Source organism: Phoxinus phoxinus, assembly GCF_949152265.1.
Source record: "Phoxinus phoxinus genome assembly, chromosome: 16".
Classification (NCBI taxonomy): domain Eukaryota; kingdom Metazoa; phylum Chordata; class Actinopteri; order Cypriniformes; family Leuciscidae; genus Phoxinus; species Phoxinus phoxinus.
In genome coordinates, this window is record NC_136891.1 from 25,395,099 (window position 1) to 25,408,935 (window position 13,837).

At 38.1% G+C, this 13,837-nt stretch overlaps 1 protein-coding gene across 2 annotated transcripts in view; it reads right to left on the reverse strand.

Annotated features, from left to right (window-relative positions):
- Positions 1–238: 238 nt before the first annotated feature.
- tns3.2 (tensin 3, tandem duplicate 2) overlaps positions 239–13,837 on the reverse strand; it is a 48,665-nt gene continuing 35,066 nt past the window's right edge. For both annotated transcript variants that reach the window (XM_079583401.1, XM_079583402.1), the window contains exons 20-27: positions 12,878–13,009; positions 3,913–4,008; positions 3,098–3,175; positions 2,931–3,008; positions 2,670–2,838; positions 1,975–2,043; positions 1,682–1,711; positions 239–1,582 (exon numbers count right to left, since the gene is read on the reverse strand). In XM_079583401.1, the coding sequence (XP_079439527.1) occupies positions 1,438–1,582; positions 1,682–1,711; positions 1,975–2,043; positions 2,670–2,838; positions 2,931–3,008; positions 3,098–3,175; positions 3,913–4,008; positions 12,878–13,009 (797 nt within the window). In that variant the 3' untranslated portion in view covers positions 239–1,437. The remainder of the gene's footprint in view (positions 1,583–1,681; positions 1,712–1,974; positions 2,044–2,669; positions 2,839–2,930; positions 3,009–3,097; positions 3,176–3,912; positions 4,009–12,877; positions 13,010–13,837) is intronic.

The window sequence follows — 13,837 nt, forward strand, 5'->3', positions numbered from 1 at the left end:
TTTGTAGCTCGATAGATAGCTATACAAAATATCACAATATAACACTTCATATAGCACAACCATTTTAAAGAAAACTACCTAACTCTTGAAGTTTGTTACAGCCATAATAAGGAAAGAAAATAAGTCAGTGTAACTAGCATTAGCATTTTTGTACATGTTTGTGGCTTAACCTGCAAGTGAACCAAGTAGCATGTCAACAGAACTCATGATAGATGTCCTTTCATGACAAACACTGTCTCAATTTAGTACCATACAATATCTTTATTGTATTCTGTGCATGTATAGAGTCCATAAAATAGTTTACAAATAAACCAAAAAGAGTTACAGTCCAAGAAAATAACAGTTTTTGTAATATTTATGTCTGATTCAGATTTATTCCAAGTGAAACTTTTAGCCCAAAATCCTCTTTGATCAAGCATTTACACACGTGTTCAGTAAAAAATAATATGTCAGAAGTACTGAGTTTACATGAGTAATGCTGCTTACCTCGAATACGGGTGATTTATCAAATAAGACGTTTTAACAATCATGCCGCATAGACGAGTAAGAGATGAATATACACAGAATATGAGTTATATGATAAATATTTCCAAATATATAAACAAAGTTAAGCCAACGTGCTTTTTAAGGAAACCACTTGTCATTGACAAATTATAACATTATAAACAAAAACACTGATAAACAACAAATGTACTGAATATTTTGAGCTATAAAAACATTAAAGTGGTATTTGATATACACAAATATATTTATAAAATCGAAAACATTGAAGTTTTGTAAATTGATATGCAAAATGTCCTTTGGTCTGCATCTTGTGGATGTACGTATGTGCCCAGACACAAATTAATCTAGTTTCACCTCCATCATTATTATTTACAAAAGAAACCAGGGACCTCCAAAATACTGCAAAAAAGTCTTCTAGGCAGCTAAAATAAGAATAATAATAAAAAACAACAACTATTAAGTCATTTTCCCCCTTAGGCCTTCAACTGCTTTGAGACTCTGTTTGTGTCAGTGCGAGAGCGAGTTAAAGAAGTGTGGCGCCCCCTACTGGACGTGTCACGTGATGCAACAGTACTGAATGGATTTAAAAGAAGTCCTGTGGAAAATGAAATCATCCTCAGAACGGTCATCAGGAATGTTATCCTGGGACTTGTGAAAGGGGTCGGCAATTAAGGTCCACCAATACATTTGTTCCTGGTCCCCGTGAAGTTTAGCGATGCCCCATTTTGTCCAAATAACAGGGAGAAGTTTCATCCATTACAATACTGATGTTTCATCTTGTCTCAACACCATCAGCAAGCGATACTAACACAGTTATCACATAACTGTAGCGGAACTGAATATGTTTTGGTCTTCTACATTTGAAGTCGAGGATGTTCTCTCAGTGTTGATGTGACTCTGTTCCATCTGCCAGAATCGCTGTGTATATTTTTTCTATTTGGTCTTCGGAGAGCCTATCATCACCTTGGACACAAAGTTGACAATGGCGCTGGCGGGCTGCTCGGGGTCGTGTTCGGCGAACAGGTGACACACATTCTCTGTGCTGCTTCCGCTTTTCCTCGCAATAAAGCCAAAGATCCTGTTACACACACACACACGCACAACAATGAATACATGTCCAATGAGCACATTTACTCAAATACACTAGCACTACTTCAAAACTAAGATTGGGACTCACTTTGCTGCTGTGCAGCCGTCTCGTGTCCATCTGTGAACAGATCAGTATAATGTCAGATAACCCCACAAAAATCCATTAAAAAAATTAATGTTGAATTGAATTAAATTAAATGAATTCAAATCGCTAAATAAACATACTAAACAATTTATAAAACAGCTTATAAATCATACTAAGTGAAGTTTTTGAAAACGTAAAAAATACAGTTTGTACAGTATAAAAATCATTATGTCTATGGAAAGTCCCCGTAAAACATGGAAGCACAACGTGTGTGTGTGTGTGTATGTGTTACATACTTCCTGTCCTGAGGATCCAGGGCACAGAATATCACTGTGTTGACAGCATAGTGTCTTCTGAAGAACAATCTGGAAACACAAAGTAATTAAAAAACTTAATTGTATATATGTATATACTACATGTATGGTCATTGGTCACCGTGATTTTGCCAAGTAGGATGTTCCAAGGTCAACATGTTTTGTTCCGAAAATTTACTCCCTAACCACATCCCTTTAGGGTTAGGGATGCATTTAAATTAAGCAAAAGTGACAGTAAAGGCATTTATAATATTACAAAATATTTATATTTCAAATAAATGCTGTTCTTTTGAACTTTCTATTCATAAAACAACAGTTATATTTTAAATTCTGATATTTCACAATATTACTGTTTTACTGTATTTTTGATCAAATAATTGCAGCCTTGGTGAGCGTAAGAGTCTTTCAAAAAAAAAAAAGTTACAAAAATTACAAAAACAAATTATACACAAAACAACAGCTGATTATGAGACATGGGACAAAACATTTCACACAGCATAACCTAGATTCGTTTTCAAAATAGCAATCATCTCTGAATAATGTTGAAGCCGAAATGTCACTAAATGTGCCATTTCATTTGATCTAAATTATGGCATTACATTATCACTAAATACACACCTGACCATGAAAAATGAATTGAGAAACAGAAACAGAAACATAAAGAGAGAGAGACTCACTTCCTCTGGTTGTCTGTGAGGGTGATTCCCTGTGCAGACACTTTAAAGTGAACAACAGTGGATGTGGTTGGTGGATCCATACTGAAAATCACAGTGGTGGCCTTCTGAACACCCTGAACTCCAGTCAGAGACTCCAGCTCCACACTGCCCAGGAACCACACGTTACACGCTGAACAACACACATACACATTAGCACATGAAACACAGTTCCTATACAGTGATCAAATTCTACATGCACACACATATATTCAGTTACTGTACCTGCTCCCTGTTTAAGTAGCTCTGCTGCAGAGTTTGTAGATGTTTGTGCTGGAGATTCATTTAACTCTTCTACAGGGTCTAAAAGAAAAAGGGCCTATCCAGTTAGTACACAAACACTAGAAGAAAGAAAAAAAAGCACATCCAGACACACTAATAACTTTACTTACCTCTGCCTGGGATGATAAGTCTGCACGGTAAAGCCAAGGGTGTGATTGAATGTTGACACACCAAAGCTGTGAGACTTCCTGTACATGCAGGAAACGGTTTTAATTAGTTTAGCTAAATGTTTTACAATAATATTTTTTCATACAACAACAATGCACTGTTTTGCAATTTTGCTTATTTGAAAGGATATGTACTACTGTTAAAATCTTTGGAGTCAAACGTTTTTTAAATGCTTTTAGGAGTCTGTTATGCTACAGTATATTGTGAAATATTATTACAGTCGACAACAGTTGTTTTCTATTTTAATATATTTTAAAATGCAATTTATTCCTGTGATGGCATAGCTGAATCATTGCAGCATCATTACTCCAGTCTTCAGTGTCACATGACCCTTCAGAAATCATTCTAATATGCTGATTTGATGCTCAAAACACATTTCGTATTATCATAAATGTTTAAATCAGTGGTTCCGTTTAATGTTTTTGTGGAAAGTGTGATATTTTTTGAGAATGTAAAAAAAATAAAAAAATACAAAGTTAAAAAAAGCAGCATTTATTTGAAAAATATTTTTTTTTAACAATATAGAAGTCGTTAATGTCACATTTGATCATTCTACTGCACAGAAGTATTAATTTCTTTCAAAATGAAAAACCTACTGATACACTGACCAAATGAGTGAAAAGAAAATGGAAACAAATAGTTGCATGACGCTCCTGATTACGGCCACTAGAGGGAGATCTTGACCATGCAAATTATAAGGCTTTAAATAGCAGCACTCAAGACATTCATGCAGACAATGACATCAACAGATACTTACCAAAGTAGGGTTCGTTGGGGCAGCCTTTTAACCGCACACCTTTCGGTGTGCACTCGATCAGGAAATGCCGCACAAGCTCATTGGACAGATCACCCACTGTGCAAAGAGACAGGAAATGATGCCATGTGTAAAATTATTTTTAATTATCAAAGCAATTACATGTATGTTGTAGTAGCAATAGGAAATGCACTGAAATGTGTCGTACAAACAGAGAAAGTAGCTCTGAAATGATCAGGGATCTTGTTATAAAGAGAATTTCAACTGCTTGTTTCTAACTTTGAGATCCTTCAGAAGGATCTATGGGAGCAGCAACAGCACAAGGACAGACTTTCCTGCATTTTACTCTAATCAGGAGTTTAGGAACAACAGTACGTATCCTACTTCCTCCTTAATACCTCATTCGGACTGGGCAGGCCAAGTTTCTGAACACCGAACAAGCGTAACTGATGTTGAGGATATAGACAGACGTTGAGAAATCAGAGTTAGTTTGGTACAATAAACTATCTCAAAATGCCATTGCTCATTATACGAAAAAACAATTAAAAAACAGCATCATAATACTGTATGAAACCCCCTCTTACAAAGACATCTAGAACTATGACAATCAGATGGAGATGGACAGTGTGTGTGTGTGTGTGTGTGTGTGTGTGTGTGTGTGTGTGTGTGTGTGTCTTCCTTCCTCTGATTGAGAGACACACCATGTTTACAGAGGGTCTCTGGATATGAACGCTCCAGCTGTGTTCACACTCATTCAGCTGTTCCTCACACAATAGTGTTGGGACGTCCAGCTCTTTCAGGGTCTTAAAGTCTATCAAATATTTCCCTGCGGTTCATTCAAGGAGTTGCCCTGTACATTCAGGCCGTTTAAAACCTGGTATTAAGATGCGTTTTGGTCGATTGGATCACAAGTAGACGAGGGAGACACATTCCTGTTTACACCTGGTGTTTTAATTCGACTCTTTTGTCCACTTTCGACCACTTGTCCTGATTTCTTCAAGGGGAGGGACTATGGGCGGGTAAATGGTGAGAGAACATTGTGCTTTACATTTTTCATCTTCAAACCAAACTTTGTTCCCCAAATGACAAAGTTTAAATCCCATCTGGCTAGCGCACTTCACATAATGTTTAAAGTAGGCGGTCACTTGTGGATGTTTGAACACATTCAACCACATGAGCGTTTACACTACGAAAGCAATCCGGTCGAATGCGTTTTCGACTAGCTCTGGAAGTGGTCGAGAGTGGACAAGCTCAAAACTTTTTAGACCAAGTTTACAACTGTAATTAGCGTCGTCCACTTGTGATACAATCGACCAAAACGCATCTCAATACCAGTTGAAAACAGAGCCTGAGAATCTATGGTGTTATGGAAATTTTACATTTAGATGGGTACAACTTTTATTAACGATGAAGATTCATTTTTACTCATAAGCATTTAAAAGAATATAATCAAAGGCACATTATTAAAGATATAAAACTAAGTTTTTATAAATGTATGAGTTAGAACAAGGCTTGCAGGAACAATATGTTCTAAGAAGAACTAAGTAGCAAGTGACCTTTGTACTCCAAGTGTGAAGACTATGTGTGTGTGTGCAGCTTTGATCGAACTAAAGATAGACAAGATGTGTGAACAAGAGCAGCAGCTAAGAACAGGAAACTTTTGCAGACATGACGTTGCTCAGACCAGTTAGAATTTGGGTTGGACATGAGATAATGAGCTAAGACATCTCCCTTTAAGGTAACAAAGGATTTTTTACACAGGGTGTGTTAGGGTATATAACCTTGGCGAAAGGGACTAGCCTTCGCCTTCTCATGTCAGATGCTCTCTGTGTGAGAATGCCATAGACCTTCTCATATCAGACGCTGTCTGTATGTTGAACGTCTTATTTCTTGCAAGAAATAAAATACTTTGTTTAATCTTTTGAGAATCGACTTTGTCTCCTTCATCCAGGTTTGAATATTGATAAATTTCCACAACAAATGGCGACGAGGATGGGATTGCAAAACCGATGATCGTCGTGAGGGGAACAGTTGACTGGCCATCCCGAGAGAACACTCTACGGCTCGAAATCCTCAAGTTTAAGGGAAGAGAATTGTTCAACTCCTCACGACGACCTAGGTGGACGCAATTAAAGAACTCACAGACAGTGAGACTCACAAGACGGTGAGAGGAAATTTCTTATGTAACAAATAAGACAAATTTGGTTGATTGATATTTGCGTATTGAATATTTTTTCCTAAAGAGTCACGTTTGGGATAGACCTGATAGCAAGTTCCCAAACAGGTCTGGGATAAGACCACAAAACGTATTAAAATTTCCCTAAAGAGCCAGGGTTTTGAGAATAGGCCTGGAAATAATTTCTCAAACACCAGACAGAAGCACTGGTCTGGGAAAGACCTATATTGACGAATAAAGGCAATTTGGAAAGACCTGCATCGACGGATGAAGGCAGGGCGTGGGGTGGCTGCGCCAGGGAAAAGTTAATACGTAGAGGAGAGCGTGGGTGGCTGCGCGAGGAAAATTGATAGATAAATATAAAGTAATAAAAGAATAAATAAAAATACGCAAATATAAATTAACAAAACAAAATTAAGTATTATAGGGAAATTGAACAAACAAAATTGTAAAAGTAAAAATGGGTAATGAAAATTCAAAAAGGAAAGATGAAGAACATGTTGATTTCTCGAAAGGTTCATGCAAAATGCAATATGGGTTAATGGGGGTTTAAGTGTGTCACATTTGACTAAGACTAAAGCAAATTGGTCGACTCACGTTGTCAAGAAGAAAGACAAGACACATAGCAATCTTGAAAATGACGGATCTGACATTGTTTCTTCTTCTCCCTATTATGGCGATTTTTGTTTTGTTTTGTTTTTGTTTTGTGAGAATAAGAGAGGAGGACAGGACGCATCCGGCTCATCTTCCAACTCCTCGCAATCCTAACCAGATTCCAGCCGCCGCAGAAGGACGGGGTCAAGCAGTTCCTAACGCACCACACAAAGAACCATGCCACCACTCTGCAACCCTCCAGAAAATGAAAGTAAAGACTTTGTTCTTGGATGGATTGGACAGTGATAGTTCAAAAGCAATTCAAAAGAGCTGTGTCGGATGGCAACTGGCCTCCACAGTAGAAATGAGACAACACGCAAGACATCATGAAAGTGCAGCGGAAAATCAACACAGCCAAGAAAGACAAAGACCTCATGTTGGCCCTGGTGACAATGCAAGGTGTGTATATGGGCAACAACAACTCCAACCATCACCAAATGAACCAGAGAGGCAATGGCAGAGGAAGAGGAGAGGACGTGGTCGGGGAAAAGGACGAAACAGTCAACCATTTCAACAACAACGCAAAGAGCCCTATGACAAATGTTTTAATTGTGGACGAAAAGGACATTGGCGTGATGAATGCCCACACGGCAAAGGCGGGAATCAGGCGGATTGAAAGGAGGAGGAGGGGTGAGCGACGGGGTTCCTGTCTCTCCAACTGATGAGTATAATTTACCTTTATTTTCTGATTTCTGCTCTATGCAATGAAGACTTGCTTGCTAGGGTTTTCTATAAGACTCATATTTCTTTACCCTTGATAGAAATGAATGTTAATGACGCATCTTTGCTATTTCTGCTTTGACACGGGAGCTTCCAATTTTGTAATTAAAGCCACAGAGTTTGAAAAACCAATTCCACTCTCTGGTAAGACGACTTCTTACAGAGGTGCAACTGGTCATGTGGCCATAGAACCATATTCGAAAACCCTTGAGTGTTCAATTGAAGGGGAAAAATAGAATAAAAAATTAAGCATTGTTTTTTAATTACTAAGTTATGCCCAGTGAATTTAATGCGAAGGGATTTACTTTGTAAGTAGGGTGTTTTTGTTTACTGTGGTGATCAGGGCTTATCAGCTGACATGAGAATGACGCATGAAACTGAAAGCACAGAGGATTTTTCTCTGTTTGTATATGAATGGCAAATTTCTGACACATGTCTGACCACAAAGCGGCTCATGACAGAGTGTTGCCATCTTCTGAATCTATGAGAGACTCAGATTTACATTGCACTTCTCATGTAAGCACTGATCATGATGATGAATATGCGCAGCGATGATTTAATGTTGACATAGAAATTGTGACGACTGACTATGTGTATTGGACTGACCAATGGTGTGTTTTGAATGTGAAATTGACTGACAAACAGACAGTGTTTTATGACATGGAAAATGCACAAGCCTCATATCGCTGGCCAAACCAGTGAAGGCTGAATGGCGTGACGCGGGTCCCTTCATGGCCAGGTGCCATGAACTGACCGACTGGGTCATAATAGATAAAAAAAAAAGAATGATCTGCCAAAATGAAGGTACCAAAAACAGCCATGTCATAGGACACTGAGAGGTTTGAGAGCAGTCACAGTGTTGGATGAGGAAGTGAAACTGAACAGACTAAGTTTAACACAACTCCCTGTCATAACAGACGGGTTGGAGAGAGTTTCCAAAATGTTTATGGGCTACTGATAAAAAATGATGTAGGTCCGGTTGCAGATTGTGAGCCGATTCAAATAAAGCCTAAATCTGAAAATAGGCAAAATAAAATGCAGTATCCACTAAAAAGGAAGTGGCAGTTTGTAAGTGCCAGGCTCATACTTCAGGTAGTGATGACGTTTCTAAGGAAAACAGGGTGTCAGAGTTTAGCAGCGAAGGCTGTAGCTCGACTTCCTGTTCGGATAACCATAGCAATACGGCTGAATGAGGAACTAGGTGACAGAAGCGATGAAACAACACGCTTCTGCCAATGATAAAGAGAAATGGAAGAAGGCAGGCCGTGAATATAAAAATGGACAATGGGGCCCCAGAAACAAAGGGAGATGTTTACTATTATGCAAAATAACTGATTTACCAAAGTTTTTTCCACAGTGGCAGCAGATTTTTGCAGCAGATGTTTGATTTGTGGTATTAACAATGTGGGCAGGGGTCAGGCAATGAGACAGGGGGGCATCCCAGGCCGCAGAGACCATTCTCAAATGTAATGCTCGATTATATTGAATTATCAAAATCTGACAAAAAGAGATACTGCATAGTGGCAGTCGACATGTTTTCAGAATGGGTAGAAGCCATGCCAACAACAAAGGCAGATTAAAAAAGGAATGGCAAAACTATTCCTACAAGAAATTATCCCACCATGGGAATTTCAAATCCTGAAAAATTATTAAGTGACAAAAGTTCACATTTTGTAAACAGTGCAATTTTAGTTTGAAGCATTCCTGGGTACATCCGGAATCAGGAGGAACTAACTTACATGAGAATGAGAAAGATGGACTGGGAGGCACAAAATCCTCAAACATTGCCTGACACCACTCTGTGTAAAAATGACATGTTGCAATATTGTGTTGAACGGGATAAGGTGTTCTGTGATATCTCAAAACAGGTCCAAGCAGCAGTTCCAGAGCCAGCTGAGACGGCCCTGCACAGCATCCGAGGAGAGTTCGTGTTGATAAAGGATCTGAGACGAAAGCATTGGAAGGCGAAAAGGTGGCAGGGGCCATTCCAGGTTTTGCTGACAACTCACACTGCGGTGAAAGTCGAGGAGAGGACTTCCGTGGATCCATGGGACCCACTGTCGAAAAGTGCCAGCTCCTAGAAGAAGAATCCCATTCACAGCTAACGAGGGCCAAACAGAGATCAGACTAACCAGAGACGTGTCATCCCGTAGGTTACCAATTTGAAAACCACCGTCACTGGAGAGCAGACGAATCAATAGTAAGAGACGATTGTGCAATTTCAGGAGTGGTCAGAACTGTATCAAGGACTTTGTGGAACTTTAACGGCGTGGGCATTGAAATAACCTGTCTGATCATATCAACTAGACCTGCCCTGAGACCAAAAATACATCGAGAAACGGGACTGATATCGTTCAAACAAGAACATTTTCTCGCCTGACAAGGTTGTAATGTGTGGCAATAGGTCACTAAATCTTATCCTCTTAATTAGTGTGGCTGTAAGCCTAGCACGAGATGATAGCATATAGAGGTGAAAATGACAAAGGGAAAATGGGGTAAGACCATGTATTTTGTAAGGATCCATGTCAATGGCAATATGTGTACGGAGGTAATCAGGATGCTATCAGAGAGGGTCTATTGACCAAGGCGGGGTATGTCTCACTTCAGGGTCGTTACATTAGAATGATGCCAGAGTTTTTGGAATTAGAAGAAATCACTGAAAATTTAGGAGAATTAATAGGGTTAATTCCATGTACGATGTAGAAATTACTGAATGTGAAAATTCTGTAGAAATCAAATCAATATCTTCAAAGAAAGTCAAAAGTCAGAACCCATCAGAACACAGCACTAGAGACTTTGACAATGTATGGGCAGTGAAACCACAATTAGGCGATGTATGTTTATGTAAATTAGGGACCCAACAAGGGGCAATAATGGCTGGTACAGCACACTGTAAAACTACGATAATCATGAATAATAACAAATGTATAACATCTAATGGTACAAATATCACATGTCCAGGTGACGACGATGACCTCGGAGAGACAACAGCTTGAACAGTATGTGCACACCCTTCCTAAGAAATGGATGGGGTGCTGTTATCCAGGACTTTTAGATGTAGGAGGTTTATTCGAAAATATGCAAAATGTTAGGAACCTCTTGTTGTTTTAATTTGACTGACGTCTTTCAAAAGTATCAGACATAATAGAACACATGAAAATGGCCGTAGCCACTCCAGATGAAATGTCATCTTCACTAGATAATTGGTTCTTGGGCCTGCAGGGGTGGACGAAATTGTTAATAAGTACCATTATGCCAATCGGATGTTTGATTTTGATTTTTCTTTTGATGATTCCATGTTTAATGAATTGTATTTCTAGAATCACGGCTAAGGCAGTGACTGTAACAATGATGAGTATGAGAATGAGTCCAGGGGAATACACAACAGTGATAAGTAGAGCACCAGAGGTGAAGTTAAGGTGTTAGTGGCTGATGATGATGAGGATTATGAGAACAAGAGCGAACATGAGTTTGACTAGGAAATTAAGTAACCATGGAAAAATTTACCTGTTGTGAATTACTATGATTATGGAAGAGTAAATGTAAAATTGTGTGTATGTTCTTTGAATGAACATATGGGGGATTGTTATGGAAATTTTACATTTAGATGGGTACAACTTTTATTAACGATGAAGATTCATTTTTACTCATAAGCATTTAAAAGAATATAATCAAAGGCACATTATTAAAGATATAAAACTAAGTTTTTATAAATGTATGAGTTAGAACAAGGCTTGCAGGAACAATATGTTCTAAGAAGAACTAAGTAGCAAGTGACCTTTGTACTCCAAGTGTGAAGACTATGTGTGTGTGTGCAGCTTTGATCGAACTAAAGATAGACAAGATGTGTGAACAAGAGCAGCAGCTAAGAACAGGAAACTTTTGCAGACATGACGTTGCTCAGACCAGTTAGAATTTGGGTTGGACATGAGATAATGAGCTAAGACATCTCCCTTTAAGGTAACAAAGGATTTTTTACACAGGGTGTGTTAGGGTATATAACCTTGGCGAAAGGGACTAGCCTTCGCCTTCTCATGTCAGATGCTCTCTGTGTGAGAATGCCATAGACCTTCTCATATCAGACGCTGTCTGTATGTTGAACGTCTTATTTCTTGCAAGAAATAAAATACTTTGTTTAATCTTTTGAGAATCGACTTTGTCTCCTTCATCCAGGTTTGAATATTGATAAATTTCCACAACAATGGACAGTTCATATTTACCTGTTTTACACAGATAAAGTGTTTAAAGTTAGCATGAAACAGGAGTTGTGATTGGCTTTTCTTCCCTATTGTCACATATATCAGCGTGAAACAGTTTATCAAACAAGAAAAAATGTAGGGCGGGACTTGATTTAGTCAATAGATCATTGGATGATTGTGGTTTGCTATTGCTGTGATGTCATGTGAGTGACAAGTTTTCCTGCCCGAAAAACACGTAGTCAAAGAGAAGAGATGTCATTGCAAGAGATTGTCATTTTATTTAAGATGCACATGAATTTAAAAAAAATTGTGATGTGCAGGATAAATCAGTTATAATACATATTGCAATAAAAAGAGAATTGTCAAACCAGGAACCGGGGTCAGATATTCTCCACACCAAGTACTTGTTAAAGGGGTGTGGTATAATGCACTTTTCACAAGATGCAAAATAAGTATTTGATGTCCCCAGAGTGTGTATGTGAAGTTTTAGCTCAAACTACCCAACAGATATCTTTATATAGCATGTTAAAATCATCACTTTTTAAGGGTGAGCAAAAACGCACCGTTTTTGTGTGTGTCCCTTTAAATGCAAATGAGCTGCTGCTCCCAGCAAAGAAGGCAGAGCTTCCACAACTCATGTCCTTTTACCTCACATGCACTGAAAAGTTCAAAAACGTTTAGCCTTTTATGTTCAAACCAGAGTCAGACAATGATGGAGAGACTCAAGAAGTGACAACATGTAGAATGCAACAGGAAATTTCTAAATGGTTAGTTGATGAATTTATGTAGCTTATGTGGAGTTAACTATCTTCTAGTCATTGATTAGCATATTCTGTCTTGATAATCGATAATTCATGTTCCGGGGGCGGGGTTTACGTAAATTTAAGGGTTGGTGATGTCACTAACCCCAGAGGAATGTCGTGTAGTCCATACCAGCCGTTTGTTGTAGTCGTTAAAAAGCAATTTCTTTAAAAAGAAAATATCTCCCTTTGCTTTGAACTTTGAGCGTCGTAACTTTGCAGATGTTGTTTATGCTCAAACAGCAACATTACACACTAACTAAAGTTAGAAAAGTGAAACCATAATCAACCCCTATAAGATACATACAATATGGTTTTAAAACTTGTATAGTTTATGGGCAGATTTTGCGTTTGTTCAGTCAATTGCGTCATCGTTCAGCTTAAGTCGTCATAAAAAGAAATGTGCAGCATTCTCTTACTTTTCTTGCTTTGCTGTAGAACAGAAGGTGGGGGCGTGGCCACCTTCATGGCCAATCCGTAAGCTCCTCTGAACGAGTGACTGTCTCTGATGATGAAGGAGCCCGGCTCTTTATCCTTGAGAATGCCAATAGCTACAGCAAAAAAACAAACAAAACAAATAAAACACAGATGCATTATTCAGTCATATTAGAAGCAAAGAGGATGTAACGCTTATAAACCAGGACACTGCAGTGATGGAAGCTACTTTGAGATCCACATTAAGAGACTTTGAGAGTAATCAATTGATCAATTTACATATAACACCCTAAAAAACAGAAAACTCCAATTCTTTCACAGAAGACATTGTGATATGACACATTTGACTAAATATTATATTGTTTAAAAAAAAAACAGTCAGAAATATTTTTGTCAAAAATCAATATTTATAATGCTGCAAAAAGCAAATGCTGCGTTTACATCTGTGCAAGGAGTCGAATGAATTGGTGAATGTTTTACTATTTCATTTTTTAATAAATTAACCATCTGAACCAATTGATTTACTAGAAGGAATTAAAAAGGAATTTCCATTGCTTAATATGATTGAAAACATCTGTCAGACTTTCAGTCTGCATAAGAAAAGTGGCAAGTAAAAACAAGGCTGTCAGGGACAGAAGTAACTTCAGTGTTCATATCATTCAGCAAACAAACGTTGAAAATCATCTTTCTACACATTGTCAGTGGTCAACTCTAGACAACGTAAGAAGTGATCTATGCCCTTAAGAGTGTATGCAATATTAAACAGATTGTACTTACACCATCGTTCAAAAGCTTGGTGCTGTTTGGTAATTTTTGGTTTATTCAGCAAGGATGCATTAAATTGATCAAAAGTAGTAATAATTTTTTTCTTGAGCAGCAAATCATTATATTAGAATAATTTCTCAAGGATCATGTGACACTGAAGACTGGAGTAATGATGGTGA